The 17672-nt window shown below is 38.1% G+C and overlaps 1 protein-coding gene across 1 annotated transcript in view; it reads right to left on the reverse strand.

Moving 5' to 3' along the window:
* The window catches only part of LOC124722172, an 830020-nt gene that overhangs the window by 323652 nt on the left and 488696 nt on the right, over positions 1-17672 (reverse strand). Inside the window, exons 41-42 of the mRNA XM_047247373.1 lie at positions 11230-11372; positions 10821-11060 (exon numbers count right to left, since the gene is read on the reverse strand). Of these exons, the coding sequence (XP_047103329.1) occupies positions 10821-11060; positions 11230-11372 (383 nt within the window). The remainder of the gene's footprint in view (positions 1-10820; positions 11061-11229; positions 11373-17672) is intronic.

Consider the following 17672-nt stretch of genomic DNA (forward strand, 5'->3'; position numbering starts at 1 on the left):
ACAGAAATATTGAGCCAATTCTCACTCTATAGCCACCCATAATTGCAAAAGAGTTGCCAACACAGGATTTTGTGCAGGAACTGGCCTCTCAATTATGTCCCATAAATCTTCAATGGGATTCATGGGATCTGGGTGGCCGGATGATTTGCTGGAATTGTCAACAATGTTCTTCAAATCAATCATGAACAATTGTGGCCCAATGACACAGCACATCATTGTTTGGAGACATGAAGTCCACGAATGGCTGCAAATGGTCTCCAAATAGCCAAACATTACCATTTCCACTCAATAATCAGTTTAGCTGGACCTGATTATCCAGTCTATTCCACGTAAACAGAGCCCACACCTTTATGGAGCCACCACCAACTTGCACAGTGCCTTGTTGACAACTTGTTTCCATGGATTCATGGGATCTGCACCACACTTGAACATCATGATCAGCTCTTACCAACTGAAGTCGTGACTCATCTGCCCCAAGCACAATTTTCCAGTTATCTGGGACAAATTCCCTAACAATTTCCAAAATGAAATGTTGCATGCATCTAGCTCCAACTACCATGCTGTATTCAAAGTCTGTTAATTCCCACTGCGTGGCCATAATCATATCAGAAACCTTCCCACATGAATCATCTCAGTGCTCTGCCAATGCACTGCATTTTTATACTTTGTGTAAATGATACTTACATCATATGTATATGTGCACATTAATGTCCCATGACTTTTGTCATCTCAGTATATGTCTCCTGGGGCTGATTAAGTCTTTTGTATATTATGCATTTTCTTAATGGCAGCATTACAGTCAGTAGTAGCTAGATTTTTCTATTATGAGCATGAAGTTTATTTCTATGGATAACTTATGAAACACACTAATATTGTTCTATATGTATCTTTCAATTATTTCAAAATGTTCCTAATTATCACTGCAAAACAACTTAAAAATGGTAAAATTCTATTCAGAACATAATGAGCAACGTTTAAAAAATAACTGAACTGTGCTAATGGACTGAGCTAAAGCTGCTTCTGTCATCCATCATGACAGCTCCTTCTTGTCTCACTGGTCATATAAAATTGACACATGATTATGAATCTTCAACATGTTGTGTCCAAGTTTGTTGCACTTTCATCACTATACATTTCAATATTTATTAAGAATGAGTACTGTAATGAGTAATAAGTCATTTGGACCATGTATGTTCTCAAATTTATGATCTTATCCTTTCTTCAATCTTATCTGAAGTGTTTTAAACTCCAACTGTAAAATAGTGTATGACATGCTAACACAATTAATCCCTGTGATTAAAAAACAAATTTCATAAAATTACTGTACTACAAAAAGATATATTTTTGTTTATGTGAATATATGTTACCATAGTTGTTCTGTTGTGCTATTGAGTAAATTTAATTTTCTGTAAATTATTTATGATTTACTGTTCTATGTTTCATTCTTAGTATGACTTTATCTTTACTGATGTACTTTGGAATGATGTTAACTGGATGTGAGTTGGTTGTATGTTGTCTGGCAGGAAGGAAGGATGGAGAAATGTAAAGTTTTTCTGGATTTGCGCATAAATGGAATGTATTTCACTGAGTGAACATTGTAATTGATGGCAGCAAGGCATCTAGGACTATTAAAAATGAAAATTAGATACAAATCAGTTTGTAATTTACGTTATTTCAAGAAACACATCAACCTATAGGGTTTCCAGACCTACAAGAGAACCTGGCTTCCAGACACAAGATATTCAAGCAACAGATTGAAGGAGATCCTTAAAAATCAAGATGAGTATTTTTTCCTTAAAACTACCACTAGACCTGGTCAACAATGTTTTAACTCAATGAACATGTATTACAATTAAAGAGATTCCAATTGTGAATAACAAATGAGGTTGTTAAAGTGGTGGCATTGTGACCATGATACTTTTACCTTTGGATTTTTGACTGTGTTTATGTTTCAGGTGACCAAAAAGGATATAATTGTGTTGCAAAGTGGAATGATTTTAAACTAAATACAGTTTGACGTAGTACATGTGAAGAAATTTTGGAATGATGCAACACTATGGACATACATGGTTGTAAAAGGTTGAAGCATTATTAGTAAAGTTGTTGCCACCTACCCAATCCAGGACAATAATAAGCTAAGTACCAATTAAAACATTTATTTTTGTATTTTCTCAGTCCAGTGTTGTGTGAAAATTTTAACTGGTTTTTTCTTGCACTGACAATTTATGAACAAAGTTAAGAAAAAATGGATCAGGATCAGAACAATGAAATAAATATTCCGAACCTGCCAGCTTCAACTAGTGACTTTAAACAGGACATAGCCAATAAGACATGTTTCAGGATGTATTAGACAATAGTCAACCTAAACAGTTAAGGGGAGTTGGAATGATGAAAATGACAAAATTAATGTATTTGGTTTTTTCATTATAAAATTATTTGGAGTTTTCTGAGTAAAACAAATCAAGTTTCACCCTTCTAAGTGAATTCTAAGTGTGTTTTTTATTGTTGCAAAGTTGACGCGCTGTGTAAATGGTTGTAGCGACTTGGTGTGTCACCTCTGATGGCACTGCTCGCTGGCTGCAAGCAGGGTATCTCTGCGGAATTAGACAGTGTTTTGTTTTCCAACGTTGTAAGGTTTTATCTCTGTGACAAGTGACTGTTCATATCGGTAAACATAAATGCTATACCATGTGTGTTGACTTCTGGAGTTTGCTTTGTGTTGTTTAGCTGTTTAGTTTTGGATATTTGATAAATTTTGCTCGTACCTGTTTTACGTATTTGGTTTGTGGATATCAATATGCCCCATTTCAGTAAACGAGTGCTTAAGAAAAGGCACAATGACTGGAAGAAGAAATCTTTTGTTGTTTTGGAGGGACATGCTGCTCAGACTGCTTCACCGACTACTCGAAATGAATGTGATAGAACTTCCTCCAGTAAGAAACTATGTGACAGCAAAGAAAAATTTGAAAACTATGAAAGTGACAGTAATGATGTGAATGAAATAATGAACATTTCCTTGCTCTATAATATTTTGAAACATAACATATTATGCCAAGTTTGCCAAGAAAGAGGACTGGTATTGAAAATAACTTCACACATTGGTTTGGCATATAAAATGTTATTGAAGTGTAACAAATGTGCTGCAGAGATTTTGTTTTCTAATTCTAACAGTATTCCTCATAGTGGTAATAGTGCAAAGAAGGTGTATGATATAAATGTTAGGCTATTGTTTGGCTTGCATTGCATTGGCAAGGGCAGTGCTGCAAGGACAATGTTATGTGGAATTATGAATTTGCCAAAACCACCAACCAAATTTGGATTTTATAATGAATTGGTGGGCTCTTCTGCTGAAGATATTGCTCAAGCAACAATGATGAAAGCAGTTGAAGAAGCTATGACAAATAATGGGAATTGTAGAGATTTAACTGTTGCTTTAGATGGATCATGGCAATGTAGAAGTCACAAAACCTCTAAATGGAGTTGTGACAGCTACCAGTGAAGACAGTAGCAAAGTAATTGATGTTGCTATTCTCTCAGAACATTGTAGATGTAAGGGCAGTACCAAGGATGAACATAGTGAAGGTTGTGAAGCAAATTTTCACGGCACGAGTGGAGGGGTATAAAGCTGTAGGGGATCTCAAACCTTGTGGCAATGAAATTCACATTAAAAAACAGGAGTGCATTAGACATGTGCAGAAGCGCATGGGGGCTCGCTTGCGCAAACTAAAGCAGACATTGGGATTCCACAAGCTTAGTGGTGGTAAGACCCTTGGAGGAAGAGGAAGATTGACAGATGAAGCAATTGATAGATTGCAGAGGTATCATGGGTGTGCAATTAGGCAAAATACAAGAAGCATTGAGCATATGAGGAGAGCAGTATGGGCATTATTTTTTCATACTGCATTGACAAATGAGCACCCACAACATGCACTGTACCCCACAGGTGATGACTCATGGTGTAAGCACCAATCAGGAAAGAAATATGCCCATAAAAACAGTTTGCCGAATGCTGTAATTGATGTAATTAAGTCCATATTCAGAGATTTATCACAGTCAAGTTTATTGTAAAAGTGTTTACATGGGAAAACACAAAATCCAAATGAAAGTGTAAATAACTGAATTTCGATTAGGATTCCCAAAAGAGTGTTTGAACAGATAAAAACATTGCATTTTGGAGTGTATGATAAAGTGGGAACATACAATGAAGGAAAAATTATCAAATGTGATGTGCTGAAACGTTAAGGTTTCCAACCAGGACCCAACACCATTTCCACAACGCACCTAATTGATGAAGAAAGACTAAGAGGTGCAGCAAAACGAGACAAAAGCCTACAACATGCAGCAAAATGGCACAAAAGACCAGTGAAAAGGAAACAAACATTGGCAAAAGAAGAGGATGCTGATAATCTATCACATGGGACAGGAATGTATTAAAAAACTTTGGAAGCTATGTCCCGTAACATTAAAATTTTCATTTTTGAGGAACATTTTCTCAAAAACTGCTAACAGTACATCAATGAAATTTATACACAATATTGTTTACTTCTTTTCCTTCATTCTTATAACAAATGGTAAAAAAAATTATAATTCTAGTGTTATAGAAGAAAAAGTGTAAAATTTTAGAGAAAAAAATAGTATCTGTTTAAAAAAAAATTGTAAAACAAAAACCAATAAATATTTCTTAACATGGCGTTATAACTTTGTAGATAAATATTCACTGAACATGTAGACCAAATTTCAGATCAATATATTTAACGGTTTTAGAAAAAATGTTCCTTCTATTTGCTAAATTTAACATGGAGGAGATCGATTGTGCTGGCTCCCCTTAAATGAAATCAGTGCAGACTCAGGATTTTTAGACAGTAGTGTGTTAGATTCGAGTTGAGACTGTGGGAAACAAGTACAGTCACACATACGCAAAACCATGCTGAGTGAAAAACCCAAACGGTTAAATGTAGAAGACATGTTTACTGCATTAATGTCATCAATGGAAAAAGAAGTGAAAAACGAAAAAAATAGTGAAAAACTTGAAACAAACTGTCATCAATGGAAAAAATTTGTGAAAAACTGGAAAAGTCAATAGTCTTAGACTGTAATGTTATTAGAGCAGAGTTTAATGCACAAATTTCTATGGAGAAGTTGAGAAGTATCTCAGATCTGAGATAGGTGCTGTTGAAGTTGGATGTAAAGATGCTCTTGGAGACATTAGTAAACAAGCTGTAAACTTTATAAATAAGCTAAATGAAAAAAAATATACAGTAATGCCTCAGATGTAGATGAAAATGTTCAGAAGATAGCCAAGCTAACAGACTCAAATATGTCAGACTTACACAGTGATGTCACTATTATCAAAAAAACAAGTACAACTGTTAAAAGATGAGGCTTATCTAAAAACATTCTGCAATGTAGGACACCCAAGCTATCCCACTATCTACTAAAGAGTTTCACTGCTGACAAACATTTTCATCCAGATGGTTTTATACAACATTGCCATGATAGTTTTCTCCCTAATATGAGTGTGAATTAAAAATTAAATTTATTAAAAGATCATTAGAAGGGGAAGCCTTGTCATGTGCCACCAACTTGACTGTAGCAATTTAACCAGAGATGAATTTGAAAAGTGTTTATTGAAAAAGTTTTGGTCTGACAATGAACAGGCAAGGATAAAGAGTGAGTTTTTAAATGGTTTGATGTACAGGGAGCAGAGAGGGGGTATGAAAGAGTTTTGCAAAGACCAGATCATGAAACTTTAAAATTTTCATTTTTGAGGAACATCTTCTCAAAAACTGCTAACCCGGCATCAATGAAATTTATACACAATATTGTTTACTTCTTTTCCTTCATTTTTATAACAAATTGTAAAACAAAATTGTATAATTCAAGAGTTACAGAAGAAAAAGTGCAAAATTTTAGAGGAAAAAAATAAGCATCTGTTTAAAAAAATTGTAAAACAGAAATCAATAAATATTTCTTAACATGGCATTATAACTTTGTAGAGAAATATTCACTGAACATGTGATGAATTAACTCACATAGATGCACTTAAGAGAAGACTACCAGAAAGAATTCAAATGGGGTTAGTTTATGAGCCAGATGATTCAGTAGACCAGTTCCTAAAATATGTAAAGAAGTTGGACAGGGCGTATAACTGGTTTGGCCAACATAGTACTGATTTCAGGAGGCCAAACTGGAGTAACCACAATCATAATAGAAATGCTAATAATAATGACAATTTTAACCAAGGACATAACAACAACACTCTGGGGAGGAATGACGGGAATCCAAATAATTTTAGAAATTATCAGGAAGTAGAACCAAACCATGACGATTAACAGTTTTATGAGAATAGAAATACTGGGAACAGAAATGGTGATAGGAATTTTGAAAATAGATGTGGACAGTGGACAAATAATAACCACCCCCCCCCCCCCCCCCACACATGTGAGAGATAATGACAGTAGAGGTGATAGGTTAAACTGAAACCCTCTTGGTTGGCAGAAACATTGGTGAAAAGCCACTTTTGACAGTAAACAGAAACATAAAACCTATACTACACTGATTATGTAAAATTCACAGAGTTAACATCTATTTGATCATTTTCTGAGTACAAAAGTAATGTAGGAGGATGTTTTTCTGTTCGTAGTAAAAAAAACTTGTTCGATTATACCAAAAAGGTAAGGTAATGGAATTTTACAAAATGTACAAGTATATCAAACTATGTTGCACACCCTGAGTACCCAGTAAACAAGTAAATGTAAAGGGTTGTATAATTGCAGGAGTAATGAGATTAGTACACAGTGTATTATACACAATTCTTGGTAAATTTTGATGTAATGATTACATACAGCAAAATAATAAAACATGTAAATAGTGTAATGTCAGTTTCTATTGTTAGAGGAAAAGCTATACCAGTTGTGAGGTCTGCTTATGTGGTGTTTCATGTGGTTGATCTATTGTGTAATATGAAGCAGGTGATTTTTCTTAGGTGATTATTATTATGGAGTACTTAGTGGAGTAATGAGGTGATATTATGAGGATATGAGGTGAAGTTATTATGTTGATGTAATGAGGAGATATTTGATGTATTTAATGAACTACTGATCTACTAGTGATGTAATAAGGAGAATGATCAAACAAATTTTGGGCTTGCAGCCGGTCGTCGTTCAATACTTTGCACGATATTTCAACTGGGCACCTGCCAGTCATCTTCAGGTGAGCTGTCGCGACGGCTCACCTGAAGATGATTGGCAGGTGCCCAGTTGAAATATCATGCAAAATAATGACCGACGGCCAGCTGCAAGCCAGAAATTTGTTTGAACAGTCAATTCACCGGGAAAATTTTAAAATTCATAAGTAGAATGATATTTGCTAAGGACTGGTTAGGGAGCCTGTCTCTTCTTACTGTGGAAAAGTTTATGAAAAACACACAAGCAAAGTTTGTAATGCAAGTTGTTTTTGGAACAGATGCAAGTAAATACTCAGTAATATTTATGCAGAAAGATTGAGTCTATGTGCAGTGTGACATCTTTTGTAATTAGGCAATATGTCAGAAATCTGTACACTGAAAGATGATTAAGCATCTTGTTGTTAATTAATGTGAAGAATGTGGCACTTGGAAATAGGAAGTAAACTGGAGAATGTTTTTAGTGAATTAACAACTACACCTATACATGCTACATACTTGTACACTGTTCCAAGGTAATGAGAAGCGAAAACTGTTTATTTCTGAACTCATGAAATTTTTTATACTTACACTAAAACATATGAGGTAAGTCAGGATGACACATCTGAACACTTGATGGTTGATGTATTCAGTACTCAAAAGGCTTTATAAACTGAACTATTTATTGTATCAGACTATATACTTGAAACATATAATTGTTTCATTACTGTTTCTGAAAATCTGTTAGAGATGGAAGTTATATTGTTACTTTTCTGAAAACATGATGAGGTTTATACTAGGTTTTTGAAACATTTTACCCTGGATGGGAGACTTTATGCTGAATTTGTCTTGTGCTTGGTGTGCACCAAGTGTTACAACTATATAGTGACTTATTGAAACATGTAATGATCAACATTTATCTGTACAGAAATTCTAGTTTTAAAGTGTTTCAACATGACCATATCCCACACTATGACTTGTAAATATCTTAGTGCTATTGCTGTAAATATCTTAGTGCTATTGCATTTTTTCTTTGATGTTTTGTTATTTATGTAACTAACTATGAGTATGGGGATGGTTCTTGAATGATACTAACACATACAAAGCTACTTTGCCATTGAATACTATACCTATACCCCATAAATAGTGCATAACTTTTCATCAACTTTGTAAATACTTTGAAGATACTGTCTGGTAACTAGTAATATACGTATACTATGAACTACTTGTAAACAGTGTAGAAGGCATCATGCAATTTGACACAGATGTCTATGACACGAATCACTGAAACAAACAAACCCTATCTTCACCGAAGTGCGTAAAAGGTATTAGAAGAGCTATTGAAACCTGTGGGTACTTGTTCATAAACTTTGATGCATAATATCATATGTGTACAGTATATAATTTTGTGTATTACCTAAGTGGACATTTTTCAGTTCTATGTAACATTAAGTGAATTTTCAACCAGAAATGGTATGTAAATTTCAGACAACCCCATGATATGGAGGAGGACATTTTCATTTTTGTGCTTTAAGTGTTGGTTACATGACATGTTTCTATGGACACTCACCATAGGGGCTTATAAATATGTTATTTCATTGATGATGTACAGTATCCTCAACCATGAGTTGAACGAAATTGATAGTGAAGTTGGCTTTGTGTCTAAACACACTTCATGGTATCCTCAACTAGACTTGAACTTAAATTGTCAGAAAGTATAGTATCCTCATCCATGAGTTGAACTAAATTGATAGTGAACTTGCCTTTGTGTCTAAACACACTACATGGTATGCTCAACTAGACTTGAACTTAAATTGTCAGAAAGGACTTTTAGTTTTGTGATAGATTTTACAGTATGATATCCTCAATTGAAGTTGTGCCATGTTAGCACACCAGACTTATATTTCAACTACTATACACATAATCTAGTATGTAGAACACAGAACTTTACCAAATGCTTTGACATTTTAGTGGTTTCTATGCGGCACACAGTATTTCATGAACTACTGACAATATAAAATGGTATTGTAAGCCATGGTAGTGCCAAAAAGGCACAGAGGACTTGCTTCTGAGATATGGTATCACATTTTTTGGTTGTGAATTTGGTATCATAATCTGCAATTTTGCAAGTGGTATTGTATTTTACAGTTATGATGAAACTAACAGAAAACACTGTTTTCAAAACAGTATTAACTTTTCAAAAAATTACTTTGGGATGTCCAGTGTATAAGAGAACAAACCATTTATCTTATTATTTTCTGCATCCAAGTTAAAATGTATTGATTATTGAGTGTTAATTTTAGTCTTGATACTCTTAATACATTAATATTTGCTTTACAATTTTGTCTTAGTAGAAGTGTTTTCTTAATATTGCTAATTAGTATTTGTACAAAATTCAACAACATAATTACATCTGACAAAATGGTAAAATTATTTTTGTGAAAAGCAAACTTTTTTTATTTTATTTTATTTAAAAAAAAAGATGAGTTAGAATTTGCTTTTCACCTAACTTCAAATCAGTTAAGAAGTCATTTTCACATTTCTCTGTTTCTTTCTTTTTTTCTTTTTTTTTTTTTTCTTCAGATTCTGAGAGCCTTGATTACCTTGCAATTTTCTTATGAAATATTTCATATATGTGATTAGGGAACATTGGATTATGAAGCTGATACACTGTGAAATGTTGTAGGAAATACCCTGGGAGTTGTGTCCAATCCTAAGAAAAAAAATCATCAAGACCATCAGCAGAATGAAGAACCGTCGGACACCACCCTCCAATTCAGTGCACAACAGCTGCCACTTTATACCCGTCTTCAACTATTCAGACAACAGAAACCTATGATGCTATTTCGAAAAAACTTGTTTTACTGCATGTTCCACTTTTCAAATTTGTAAACATTGTGCATTCTTGCAAGACTTTCATTCGCAGTGGAATGCAAGCAAAACTCTCAGTCGGTGTGTAACAAGCAATAAGCCATTTGGACCATGTATATTTTCAAATTTATGATCTTATAATTTCTTCAGTCTTATCTGAAATGCTTTAAACTCCAACTGTAAAATAGTATATGAGGTGCTAACACAATTAACCCCTGTGATTAAAAACAAATTTCATAAAATTACTGTACTACAAAAACATATATTTTTGTTTATGTGAATATATGTTACCATAATTCTTCTATTGTGCTACTGAATGTAATGTATTTCACTAAGTGAACATTGTAATTGATGGCTTAAAGGCATCTAGGAATATTAAAAATGATAATTATGTACAAATCAGTTTGTCGTCTACGTTATTTCAAGAAACACATCAACCTATATGGTTTCCAGGTCTACAAGAGATCCTGGCTTCCAGACAGAAGAACTTCAAGCAATGGATTTAAAGAGATCCTTAAAAAATAAGATGAGTATTTTTTCTTTAAAACTACCACTAGACCTAGTGAATAATATTTTAACTCCATGAACATTTATTACAATTAATGGTCTTCCAATTGTGCATAACAAAGGAGGTCATTAAAGTACTAAGAAGTTTTTTGTAATTCTTACACATGGTCTGTAAGCTCTTTCATTACCACAGTTTTTCAAACAGTTACTTGGATAATTTTTTTGTACACATTTGTTCTTTAGTTTGTTGAGAACAACTTTCCTTAACCATGAAACTTACTGCCAAATGCCTTTGTTGAGATTAACATCCACTCCAATAGCAACATATCGAGTTCTGCTAGGTATATTCTGGTAGAACATCTCCACAGTTCCATGTTTTGTAAAAGATTTGCTTTCCACAGAACCTTCAACCAAAACTTTCATATCTTCCTTCAATATCCACTTCCATTCTCCTAGAACATGTCCTTTAACAACTGGTAGGTTAAGAGCTGCTTTCAAAGCCCCAGAACTTTTCTGAAAACTAAAAGTATTGTTAAAAGAATGAATCAGAATTTCTTTAGTGAATACTGAATTCACCAGGATTAATATAAAACACATAAAATTTAAGTAAGATATACAGTGATAGGAATGAAGGTTCTTAACATCTAATCAAAGATAACAATGAATTGACTGAAGTTGCTTGTACTCACTAATAATGCCCTATGGCTTCAATTTTTTCAAAATCCTTGAATGGAGTTTCTCCTGTAACTTCAACTGTGTAATTCATGTTATCATATATTAATATTTTTCCAGTCAGGGCACCACGTTTGTAAAATTTATGTGTACTACTTGCCTGTGGAAAAAATTGATGGAAATACACATTAGACAGGATAAGAACAAAACTTGTAGCTTTTACCTCACAATAAAATTTCTGACTTATGGATACAAAAAGAAGAACAATATTTATAAGAACAGAGTATATGCAGTGAATGTAGTAAAAGCTGTGTAGCATTGATAGTGTGCTGTTTGAAGCTTTCTCAACATAAGAACTGCTTGAAAGCTTCTAAGGCACTGCATTAGTTAGTGCTGCGGAAGCTGCACACTATTTCAATAAGACAGTTGCCTGTCACCATCAAGTGCAGCTGTGAGCAGCTGTAGAGGTATTGATTATATACTGGTTTACTATATAAGTACAGGTGCCAGAAGGTGGGGCTCAGTCATAGCTGAGGACCTTGACATCCAGAGCCCCTGCAATAAAAATAAACCACTGATCCAGTATAGGAAAGACCAGCTACAAGCAGTCATTCCTGCTTAAGTGGACCACAAGGTTGTCTGTACGTAGCTTAGTTGTCCTAGCTTTGAGCTCCCACCAGTGTGATCTCCCTGAATACAGTTCTCTGTTGCTGATGATTCCTTAGTGGTGGCACTGCTGACTCCCGAACTTTGTGACACTGAAGTCCTGTGTCTTTAGGAGTATAATGGTAAGATTACATTGGAGTGATGGCATAAAAGGGGCCAAACTATGAGGTCACCAGTCTCTTCATCCTGTATATATCAAGGCGAGTTGAGTCCTCAGAGAAAAAGAGCACAGATGATAAATTCTGATGAACCTTATTGTAATCGAGAATCAGTAAAACTGAGAGATATAAGCAAGTTGAAGTGAGACAGAGATAAGTGGGTGAAGTTGGGTGATAAAGCAGCTGGAGGCCTCCAGGGAGCATTGTATAATGGGAGACCTGATCCCTGCATCTGAACATTGTTTCCTTACCTCCATTACCACAAGAAAACTAGTGACATTGGCACATTCATAAAATCTCAAGTAAGAGAACAACAGTGGTGAGACTGTAAACTGATGGCAGATGTAAAAGCATAAGAAGAATTAAAAAGATGGAGAGGGCAGGTGCCAGGCCATACCACTGAGCAACGGCAGCCATGGGCCCTGCAGGTGACAAGGTAGCCCTACAATCCCAGATGCAGCTGATGAGGAGAATGTGCCCTATCTCACAGAGGAGAACAGAAACCATCCACGTTGGCATCATCTACTAGCACTAGAGACAATGTTTCAGCAAGTTTAAGGTTTTGCCATAAGGTGGCAGTCCAGTAGGATGTGGGCAATCATCAGGTGGGCACCACATTGACAGTGATATGGATCCTCATATCATAGGATGTGGCCACTGGACAGTGAAGTGTGGCCCATGTGATACTGACAGATAATGGTACATTCCTTGTAAGAACCACAAAGGGACAACTGCCACATAGTCATGCCCCTTTGTTGCTCACAGTTTGCTCACACAAACCAGGGTACACCAATCCATATTCCAAGTATCCAACAACTGACAGTACAGAGTTGAGTGAAGGTCTGGTTCCTGTACCCCCATCTCCAAAGTTGGCATCCTGGTAGACAACTTGGCCAACTGGGTACTGTTTAACATGTTCATTCCCTGAGATGCCAATGTGACCTGGAGTCCAGACAAAGATGGCCAACCATCAAACTTGATGGAGGTCAGAAAGGTGATCCTGGATAGACATGACCAAAAGTTGTTGAGAATAGCACTGGTCAATAGCCCGAAGATTACTCAAGGAGACACTATCATTTCAGGATGTCTCATCGGTGCAGAAGAGCGAATGTGACTGAGGGTCCGTGCAGTGGCCACCAATTCTGCAGTAAATACACTGTGTCTGTTCAGCATGGAGTGTAGCTCACTGCACCTTGCATGTGTGTAGGCAAAACCGGTTCACCCATCGACTGTAGAGCCATCAGTGTATACCACATCCAAAGCAGGCTATGCAAGGATGGCCAGGAACAGATGGTGAAAACCACTGGCTCAACAGACTCTTGTGATGATCTAAACGATAGATTGAGAAGGATTCAAGTATGGGTACACACACTGGGGGCTGATGTGACTACTTCCTGACTAGAGGTGACAGTTGGGAACTTTGGAATTCAGGGAAGAGACACTGAATGCGAACTGCAATTGTGACTCCAGTCCTGGGCAATTGTTGTGGAAGGTGGATCCCCCTACAAGGAACAAGTACGTGGTAGTTTGAATGCTCAGAGGAGCAGCAAATGTGTATTGGATAGTTACAGCAGTTGTTGGCACCTGATCTGTACTGGAGAGGCTCCAGCCTCCACAAGTATGCTGTTCACAGGGCTGGTCCAAAATGTTCCTGTCACAAGTCAGACCTCTCAGTGTTGCTTTGGGTCCAGCATCTGCAATGCTGAAGGTCGTGCTGACCCATATGCCAGACCCTCATAATGAAGACAAGACAAGATCAAAGCTTTGTAAAGCCACAAAAGTGTAGTGGTGTCTACAACCCAGCTGGTGTTACTGAGGCAGCAAAGAATATTAAGGTTTGATCAGCAAGTTCACATACATTGGCAAAGATGGGGAAGCCACATCAACTGGGCATTGAAGATTGGTCCCAGAAAGTGATAAGACTCCACCACTCAGAGTAATTTGTCATCGAAGTAGAGTTCTGATTGTGGATGAACAGTATGACACAACAGAAATGTATGACATATGTCATGGTAGTTGAAAACTGGAAGTCATGGATGAGAGCCAAGGACTGCACCTTTACTATGGCACCCTGTAGTCAGCATTCATCGACACCCACAGTGGAGGAGCAATTGTAAATGCAGAAATCATCAGCATACAGGAAGGGTGACACACTAGAACACACAGCTGAATGTAGACCACTAATAGACACTACAAAAGTTAGCACACTATATACAGAGCACTGTGAGATGCAATTCACTTGTATGTGGCATTACTGTGAGAAGCAGCAATTTGAACGCAGAAAGAATGGTGTGACAAGAAGTTCCAGACACAAATTGCGAGTGGGCCCCAGAGACCCCCCTTTCATGTAGGGTAACAAGGATGTGATGATGCCATGTGATGTCTTAAGTCTTTTGCAAGTCAAAGAAGAGAGGAATAAGGTGTTGACATGAGGAAAAAGCTGACTGAATAGCAGACTCCAGGCAGACTAAATTGTCAGCTGTAGAACAGCCTTTGAGAAAATTGCCCTGGGATGGAGCCAAAAGACCCTGAGGCTCAAAGCATCATCAAGGCTGCAGGCTCACCATACATTAGAGCAACTTGCAGAGAACATTAATGGCTGATAGCTGTCCACCTCAAGGGGTTGTTTACCTGGTTTCAGTACTGGAAACATCATGCTTTCTCACCAATAAGATGGGACCTCGACCCTCAATGCAGATACAGTTGAAAATGGCTAGGATGTGATGCATTCAATCCACCAACAGGTGTTTGGGCATTTGGTTGTGGATATTGTCTGCCTCTGTAGGCATGTCAGGGCAAGGGGCTAGGACATTGAGGAATTCTCACTCACTGAATGCGCCATTATATGTCTCTAGGTGAAGTGCAGTGAAAGGTAAGTGAATTTACTCCACCTGCTTTGTGAGGGCACGAAATGCAGAGGCTTGAACATAATTCAGAGAAAAATGTTCAGTGACAGCATGTGTGTCAGTGCAGACAACACCATTCAGGGACACACCAGTACACCTGTGGGGGATTGGTGCCCATAGGAGCATCCAACCTTTGCCTAAACCTCCACAGCAGGGGTACACAATCCATTGGTAGTGACACATATTTCACAGCTTTCTTGTTTCTGTCATTTTATTGGACACGAAAACTGGACATGGAGGCATTTAAAAGCAGTGAGGTGCTTCATTAATGGATGGTGCTTATGGTATTGGAGAGCCTGTCTGCAATCTCTAATGGCCATGGTCATTTCTGAAGTCCACCAAAGTACTGTCTTCCAATGGGGCAATCCAGAGAAACAGGGGATAGCTAAGCCTGCTGCCAATAGAATGATTGTAGTTGTGTTCTGGACGGCTGCATAGATACCTCCATGTGCCATGGTGGTAAGGTTGACTGCAGAGGCACAGGCATTCCAGTCAACATTGTTGAGAGCCCATCTGGGCCCAGGTGTGTGATACTGAGGAAGGGACTGGATGATAAGAAAATGATCACTGTCACACAGGTCATCACTGACTCTTCAATAGATGGAGATGAGAAGACCTGGGCTGCAAAAAGAAAGATCAATGGCTGAATAAAATCCATATGCCACAGTGAAGTTTGTGGGGGCACCGGTATCAAGAGACAAAGATCGGGTTCTACAGATCAAGTTTCAATAGCTTTACTGTGGCCTGTGGTCATAGTTCCACCCCACAAAGGGTTGTGGGCATTGAAGTGACCCACAATGAGGCAAACAGTGCAGAAAATGCTTTCTGAGACACATCACCATCATGTTGGAGATCCATATTAAAGATGGTAAAATCCAGACACATCCTCACACAAACAACCACAGCCTCTAAAGTTCGATTGAGTGGCATGTGTTCATTACAGACAGAGCCCAGAAGGTATATGCAAACTCTGCTCGACATTCTGTCATAGTCACCACAATTCGTAAAACAGTCACAATAACCACGGAGGGTAGGTTTTTACAATGCCAATGGTACCAGCTGTTTATACACATCACAACTTACCAGGTCAGGTGGCCCCATATATTGAATCACACAATGTAGTATGCTGAGTATGCTGGCAAAAAGGGTATTACACTAGGCAATTATGGATAGCACTTGGTTGGGACAAGGAAGTTTGTGAGTACCAGGTCAGGTCAGGCCAATGCAGATAGTGGCTAATTGTATGCCTAGTTTGTTTAAATAGTGTTTCTATGTGAATTAGGAATTCACCAGTTCTCCAAGGGTCTACACTAGTAGATATGTGGTTTGATGTCCACAGAATGCCAGAGTCATTTGCATTTCTGTGCAGCACTCTTTCTGTTTATATTATTTCCTTGTGAAGTAACTGCAGAGCATGGTACAGTGCTGACACAATATCACAGCAATATCTTATAGTTTGAGTTTCTTGCCTTTACATCATGTAGGATAGTACAATGGGTGCTGCAGGTTAGACGGAGGGCTGGTGAGAAGTGGTGAGGATGTTGGGGGGGGGGGGGGGGGGGGGGGGGGGGGGAGGAAAGTAGCGGAAAAGGAGAGAGAAGAAAAGAAAGGCTGGGTGTGGTGGTGGAATGCAGCTGTGTAGTGCTGGAATGGGAACAGGGAAGAGGCTGGATGGGTGAGGACAGTGACTAACGAAGGTTGAGGCCAGGAGGGTTAACGGAACGTAGAATGTGTTGCAGGGAAAGTTCCCTCCTGTGCAGTTCAGAAAATCTGGTGTTGGTGGGAAGGATCCATGTGGCACAAGCAGTGAAGCAGTCATTGAAATGAATGATATCATGTTTGGCAGTGTTTTCAGCAACAGGGTGGTCAACTTGTTTCTTGGCCACAGTTTGTGGGTGGCCATTCATGCAGACAGACAGTTTGTTGGTTGTCATACCTATATAAAATGCAGCACAGTGGTTGCAGCTTAGTAGCTTGTAGACCACATGACTGGTTTCACAGGTAGCTCTGCCTTTGATAGGATAGGTGATGTTAGTGACCAGAATGGAGTAGGTGGTGGTGGGAGGATGTATGGGACAGGTCTTGCATCTAGGTCTGTTACAGGGGTATGAGTCATAAGGCAAGGGATCGGGAGCAAGGGTTGTGTAAGGATGGACTAGTATATTGTGTATGTATAGTGTATGGTGGAAAACCACTGGGGGGGGGGGGGGGGGGAAGGATAGTGGGCAGGACATTTCTCATTTCAGGGCATGACAAGAGGTAATCAAAACCCTGGTGGAAAATGTAATTCAGTTGCTCCAGTCCTGGGTGTTACTGTGTGACGAGGGGAATGCTCCTCTGTGGCTGGATGGTGGTACTTTGGGAGGTGGTGGGAGACTGGAAAGATAAGGCATGGGGGATTTGTTTTTGTACAGGTTGGGAGGATAATTACAGTTATTGAAGGCTTCAGTGAGAGCGACTGCTCGTCACTGCAGATCCTGCAACCATGGGTGGCTAGGCTGTACAGAAGGGACGTTTTGGTGGTATGGAATGGGTGGCAGTTGCCGAGGTGGAGGTATTGCTGGTGGTTAGTAGGTCTGATGTGGACTGAGGTACTGATGTAGCCTTCTTTGAGGTAGAGGTCAATATCTAGGAAGGCAGTTTGTTGGGTTGAGTAGGACCAGGTGAAGTAAATGGGCGGAGAAGTTGTTGAGGTTCTGGAGGAATGTGGATAGGGTGTCCCCATCTTCG

This window comes from Schistocerca piceifrons, chromosome X (genome assembly GCF_021461385.2).
Source record: "Schistocerca piceifrons isolate TAMUIC-IGC-003096 chromosome X, iqSchPice1.1, whole genome shotgun sequence".
Lineage (NCBI taxonomy): Eukaryota > Metazoa > Arthropoda > Insecta > Orthoptera > Acrididae > Schistocerca > Schistocerca piceifrons.